This window comes from Gorilla gorilla, chromosome 13 (genome assembly GCF_029281585.2).
Source record: "Gorilla gorilla gorilla isolate KB3781 chromosome 13, NHGRI_mGorGor1-v2.1_pri, whole genome shotgun sequence".
NCBI lineage: Eukaryota > Metazoa > Chordata > Mammalia > Primates > Hominidae > Gorilla > Gorilla gorilla.
In genome coordinates, this window is record NC_073237.2 from 120,837,583 (window position 1) to 120,844,175 (window position 6,593).

The 6,593-nt window shown below is 62.2% G+C and overlaps 1 protein-coding gene across 1 annotated transcript in view; it reads left to right on the forward strand.

The window, feature by feature from the left end:
* Positions 1–5,558, forward strand: part of ADGRD2 (adhesion G protein-coupled receptor D2) — a 28,147-nt gene extending 22,589 nt beyond the window's left edge. The window contains exons 21-25 of the mRNA XM_055351885.2: positions 2,417–2,458; positions 2,542–2,586; positions 3,329–3,387; positions 3,651–3,681; positions 5,254–5,558. Coding sequence (XP_055207860.2) covers positions 2,417–2,458; positions 2,542–2,586; positions 3,329–3,387; positions 3,651–3,663 — 159 coding nt within the window. The 3' untranslated portion in view covers positions 3,664–3,681; positions 5,254–5,558. The remainder of the gene's footprint in view (positions 1–2,416; positions 2,459–2,541; positions 2,587–3,328; positions 3,388–3,650; positions 3,682–5,253) is intronic.
* Positions 5,559–6,593: the final 1,035 nt, after the last annotated feature.

Here is a 6,593-nt window from a genome sequence, read left to right on the forward strand (position 1 = left end):
CAGTCAGTCCCTCTCCCCAGGCCCGGCCTTTCCCTTCACCTCTCCTTTGGTCTCTCCCTGTCTCTCTGTGTCCACCAAGGTCTCTCTGTGTTTTCCCCTCACACTCCACCTCCATCCCTGTCCCTCTCTCACTCTCTGTCAGTCTTGGGCACAAGCTAGGTACATCCCACTTTTAGGAGGGTGACCAAGTGACCAGGGAGGAGGCCTGGGACTCAGGGATGAGACTCTGCCCAACCTCATTCACTCTCCGGGAGTAATTTGTGTCCTTCTGGCCACTGTGCTGGGTTGTGTCGAGGGAGAGCAAACCCTCACTTCTATAACCAGCCGTAGCTCACACTTGCCCTGGTGGACAGAGCCTTGTTGTGAGGCCTGGAGAAGTGGCACCAGGCCTCCGTTTCTACATCTAACCGAAGGGGATCAGATTCCCACCCTCCTCATGGGATCATCGTGGAGTTCAGCTGACATAACATTTGCCAAGGCTACGCACAATCCCTGGCACGTGCTAGGAGCCCCACGAGTGTGAGCTCATTTGTTTTGTTCAGTTGTTCAACACGCACTCCCCTAGCACCTCCCCGTGCCAGGGCCGGCCTGCACGTTGGGGGACACGGAGATGCCCAGGGCCAAAGAATTCTGTCACATTCTCAGCCTGAGGGAGAGACAGACATCAAAGCCACACAACCACAGTGTGTCATGACTGAGGCCGAGAGACAAGGGGCCTTGGTCAAGGCAGTGTGGGGACAGAGGAACAACTCATCGGAGGCAGAATGGGCCACCTGGAGAGGGTCACTCTCAGCCAAGACCTGACGGCTGTATGGAGAGGCGGAAAAGAATGTTTTAAGCCGGGGGAGGGGGCATGGTGGGGTCAAATGGTGGAGAGACATGAGGGGTAAGGCTGGCGAGAAATGGGGCAGGAGGGAGTGTGGGGGACAGACAGAGTGGGGTCCTCAAAGCTGTTGTAAAGAGCTCAGACTTGGCCAGGTGCGGTGGCTCACGCCTGTAATCCCAGCACTTTGGGAGGCCGAGGCGGGTGGATTACCTAAGGTCAGGAGTTCGAGACCAGCCTGACCAATATGGTGAAACCCTGTCTCTACTAAATACAAAAAATTACCTGGGTGTGGTGGCACATGCCTGTAGTCCCAGCTACTTGGGAGGCTGAGGAAGGAGAATCACTTGAACCCAGGAGGTGGAGGTTGCAGTGAGCCGAAATTGTGCCATTGCACTCCAGCCTGGGCAAGAAGAGTGAAAACTCTGTCTCAAAAAAAAAAAAAAAAAAAAAAAAAAGGAGCTCAGATTTTGTCCCAGGGGTAGTTGGGAGCCATGCAGGGTGTCAGGCAGGTGCTGGTGTTCTTGGGTTCGCATTTGGAAAGATGCCTTTGGGTGGTGAGGAGTGGGTAGAAGGAAATGGGATGGAGAAGGCAGTGCAGAGGCTACAGAGAAAGAACAGGCTGGGCCTGGAGACGTGGGAGGCTTTGGGGTCTGTCTTGGAGAATGGGGGTGGTGGTATCATCTCAGTTGGTGCCTGGACACCAAGGGGACCAGTCAGGCTCCTGGACTCCAGCTTTCAGCCCTGGGAGGCTGGAAGGCCCCAAGGAATTCCAGGCCCCCACCTGTGTCCTCCCTCCTGGGCCCCAGCACAGAAGCAGCTGCCTGTGACACTGCCTAGGAGGGATCCCAGGACAGCCTCAGGGCCGGGCCACACTGGAGCTTAGGATCCATTCCTCTGCCCCCCCACCCACAGCTCCTGGTCCCTCTCCATCAAATGGGGAGAATGAATCCACCCCTGCCACAGACCTGCTGTTAGGGTCAAGTGAGAGCCCAAATGTGATGGTGCAGGGAGGGTGGTGAGGCCCTCTTGGTCCAACGGTGTGGGGAGAGAGAGCCAGCTCCTCCCCAGCCACTGTGTGAGTCCCTCACAGGCAGCACCTCCCATCCCCTCAGAACCCAAGTCCTGGCCTCATCTCCCCTTTCCAGATGAAGAGACAGAGGCTCAAGGAGGTGAAGGCCACTCAGCTAGAGGCACAGTGAGAAGGCACTCACAGGGCTGTTGTCCCAGGACCTGACTTGGCCTTGGAGCCTCAGGAAGGTGTGCCCCTCCCAACCCCACCACACAGCATGGTGAGGCGGTGAGGATGGGACAGGCCCAGGGTGGGGCACAGAGGACTGGAGTCAGAGAGGCTGCCTGGTGAGCAGAAGCTGAAGGCAAAGCCCCTTCTGGTCCCCTGGCCTGCTAAATGCCACAGCTACTCCTCCGCAGGCGGGCACGAGGGCAGGGCCGACTTCATGCCCATCAGCCTGTCTCTGGGTATCTCTGCAAGTGTCTCTGCCACTGGGGGGCACAGGGACCCCAGGCAAGGCCAGGCTGTGGGGGATGGGGTAGGAGGCTCCGGGCTGAGGCACTCGCTGTGTCTGTCCTCAGGGGCTGTACATCTTCCTGGTTTATGCTGCCTGCAATGAGGAGGTGAGTCTAGGGGTGCCGGCTGCAGGGAGGGGGGTCCAAGGGGTAGGGAGGGTCCCCAGCCTGACCTCCAAGTATTCCCCCAGGTGCGGAGCGCCCTGCAGAGGATGGCTGAGAAGAAGGTGGCCGAGGTGCTCAGGGCACTGGGGGTGTGGGTGGGGGCGGGAGGCCCCCAGAGCCAGGTCCCAGCCCCCACATCCTCTCCTTTCAGTCCCGTGCCAGCCCTGCCAGCTGGAGGACCAGCCTGAGGCCCCCAGGCCCCTGGGAGGCAGCCCGAGGGAGCCCCATAGCCTTGGCTCCACCCCGGAGACATGTGGCTCTCAGAGGTACTCGCAGGACCCAGGTGGGAGTGCCGCCCAGTGCCTCAGTTTCCCCAGCACTCAGGCAGAGCTGGGGAGGACAAAAGCAGATCCTTTTAGCCCATCTGAAGAAAGGAAACCAGGGCCCAGGAAACTCTGCAGCCCTGCGGCTTGAGCAATGTCCTGTCACTCATTCCCCACTGCCAGGAAACCCCGGCTTCTGGGGCCTGGCCCACGCATGGGGCTTGTCCAGGGTGACCTTCCCTGGGGCTCCATGCAGAAGGGTTTGGGGGACTCCTGAAGATGGTGAGTAAATGGGGTCGGGGCTCTGAGGCAGGGCATGGGTTGAATGACTTCGAGGTCAGGCCAGGGGTTCCAATCCTAGCTCCCAGCCACCTCCTGTGTGCCCCTGGGCAAGTTCCCTTCCCTCTCTGGGCCTCATTACTAATCTGTGAGGTAAACCTTGGAGTGGATTCTTAGCGTATTTGATCCTGAGGGCCCCACTCCCAGGATGGGGGAGCAGAGAGAGGGCTTCCTGCCTTCGTCTCTCAAAAATTTGCATTTTCCTCACTAGGGACCTACGGCCCTAGAACTCCCTCAGCCTTCTCCTCCATTGCAAACCCGGAGAGACAGGTGAGGCTGGGACAGGGTGGGCCGCACAGGGCTCTGCCAGGGGGCTGGCAAAGCCAGCAGGCAAAGTCGGGAAGCCACAGGGCCTGGGTAGGGCCGGGGTGGGGGCTTCCCGGGGATCTGTTTCTCTGTTCCTGGGCTGAAGGGCCCAGGGAGGGGGAGCTGCTGGCGGCAAGCTGGCAGAGGCCCCTATAGCCAAGGGTCCCCAGGGCAAGGGGCAGCAGAAGGAGTGGGGGCCACCCCCGTGACAGCCCCTCTGTCCTCAGGCTGTGGAACTGACAGCGTTCAAAACTTCAGGTACAGTCCCCACCTCAGGGTGTCCCCTCTTTTCTTTTTGGGCCTGGACACCCCCTAAGCCCCCCTGTACCAGGATGGAAGTGAGTTCAAATTAATACGCCCAACCTCCCGCAATTGCAGAGGCCCTCCCCTCACTCCACAGGTCCCCTGGGAGCACTGGGGGCCTGGCGGGGACCAGGCAGTACCCCTTGGGAGGGCTTCGTTAGAGAGTAGGTCGTGGAACCCTATTCTGAGCGGGCGCTGCCAAGAGCACAGCCTGCCTCCCTCTGTCCTCCCCTCTCTCTGCCCAGGGGGGCGCTGCCAAGGAGCACAGCCTGCCTTTCTCTGTCCTCCCCCTCTTTCTGCCCCCTAAGCCCAGCACCCCCCGTCACCCTCTGAGGGCCCCGGCCTGATGCCCTAGGATCCAGAGCCTTCCAAACCCGCTGAGGGAGAAGTGCTTTCCTCCAAGGCTGCAGGTCACCAGCTGGACAGCTGATGGGGGCATGACGGGGGCTGAGCAGTGGCAGGGTGGGTACTGTGGGAGGGTGAGGACACCCCAGGTCCGGCTCAGGGAGAGGACTGAAGCCTGGGGAGCTCAGCCGGGCCCAGGGGAGCCATGGGGACCCTGACCGCTGGCCGCCTCCCTGAGGGAGCACTCCATCTGAAACCCACACGCCCCAGCCTCCGCCAGGTGACTGTTTCCAGCGAAGGCAAGAGCGCTGTTCACCAGGCCCCTCCCAGGGGCAGGTTCAGTGCTCAGCCCAGGCACCCAGTGATTCTGATTCAGAGAGGGGGAGGGGGAGGTGCCTTTCTCCACCCATTGCGCGGATGAGGAAGTTGAGGCACAGAAAGGCGCAGCCGCTAGCCAGAGCCCGCACAGAGCCAGAGCCAGGCCCCCACTGGCGCAGATGGGAGACTGCAGGCACAGCAGTAGCCACGCGGGTGTAAACGTAGAGCCGCGTGAACCCGGGTCGTGGGATCCCAGGCCCCGACCAGCCCCCATCCCCGGCTGGCATCTCGGTCCCGGGGAGTCTCAGCTTCCCTTTCTGCAGAATGGGCTGGAGGCGCCCCCCACAGGCCCGCCCAGGCGCCCCCCGGGGCCAGCGCCCCTCCCCCACCTGCCCCGCCCCCACCCGCGGGCGCCGCGGCTGCAGGAACAAGAGAGCGGCGGCGCCTCTGCGCTCGAGTGACGGCGCCTTTGTCTCCGCTGAATGGGTGCGTTGCTAGGGCCGCTCGTAGCAACAGAGCAGCTTCCACCTGGGCCCCACCCTCCGGACCCCCCACCCGGCCCGGCTCTCCGGACGCCCCCGCTTCCAGCCCCGACCCCACCCCGCGGGCCACTCAGCGGCCCGAGCTGGAAGCGCGGGGCAGCGGGGGCTGCCGGGCTGTGTCCTTCGCGGGGCCGCCACCGCCCCTCCTGAAAGGCCGCGGAGCCCTCGGGGCATGCGGATGTTCCGAGGATGGAGAAGCTGAGACTCACAGCGAGGACAGGCCAGGGTCTCCCCAAGCCTCAGTTCCCAGAGCCCTTCCATCCCCGGGTTCTCCACCAGGATCCTCTGCCAGCCCAGCCCCAAGGGCGCACTTTCCCACCAGGTTTCTAGAGAGTGGCTGGGAAACTCGTCGCCAAACCCTGCCCAGCTCAGCTCTGCTGGGACCCCAGACCCCAGAACGGCGCAGCGGGAGTCCCTGAGCGCCAACAGCGGCCCCAGCTCCCGTGGCCTCAGCCTCTGGCTTTCCCTAAAGGACTGTGGGCCTCAGCCCCCTGTTCCCCTAGCCCACCGGGTCCCCAGGCTCTTTCCCCCAGTCTTTGCCTATCTGTGATCTGCTCCTTCCCCCATGCTCCGAAGTTCCATCGGGCTCTGCGGTGTCTGGTAATAAATAGGACTGTTGGGCTCTCCTGTCCTCTGGGAGTCGTCCTGGCCTGGGCAGAGGGAGGGGACGCCAGGCCCTCTGGGAGGAGGGAGGAAACCAGAGAAGCTGCCACTTGGCTTTGGGACTCCAGGGCCTCAGCCTCATCATCAGGGTAGGCGCAGCCAGCATTTATGAGCGCTTGCTGTATCCCTGGACGGTGCTGAGCCCTTTACCACCTTAGAGTCATGGGTCCTCACCGCAGTCCTGAGCCGCCGTCACTCCTGCTGTGCAGAGGAGGACACAGGCTCATACCACTCAGGCCTGGGGTCTCCCAGGCCCTGTAGCACAGGGGGTAGGGGTGACAGTTGCTGTGAGTGGGGGCCACCCAGGCAGACAGCTCACAGGTAAGTTGTGAGTCTGGACACCTCCAAGTCACACCATGGAACCAGGACCTGCTGCCACAGTTGTGTGGCTGTGGGCAAGGTCATTCTGAATCTTGGTCTCTTCTCAGTAGAATGGGTTTCGGGGCAGGGAGGGGAGCAAGGATGTGAGGGCTCTGCACCAGGCCTGGTGCCAGGGTGGACCCCAAGGCTGGCGGCAGGGAAATGAGGGCCCAGACGCTGGGAGTGGGGACACCCAGGCAGCCAACACTGTCCTGCCGATGCCAGCCTGGCTCACATCTTGCTGGGGCCAGGTGACAGGTGACACAGCATAGCCAGGACCTCCAAGCAGCTCCCGGGAGGTGGGGCAGGGCTGATTGAGAAGCAGCCGAGACCCAGTGAGGCACGCACAGCTCCCAGGGGCCTCCAGCTTCCATGCTGGACCCTGCCTGGGTTGAGTCTGGGACAAAATCTGTCCGGGGTGCTGGCCCCACCCACACAGGTACAGGGCCCAGGTGCTTCTTGCTGAGGATGGCTGTGTAGCCTCACGATGCCCCATCCGTCTTCTGTCGAATGGGGGACATCATACTCACCCAGCGGGTCATGTGAGGTCCGCGCAGTCCTGCACTTGGTTCCTGGCACGGCCCTCAGCAAGCACTCAAGAGTGTCAGCTGTGGCCCGAGACAGAAGTTCGGGGCTGTG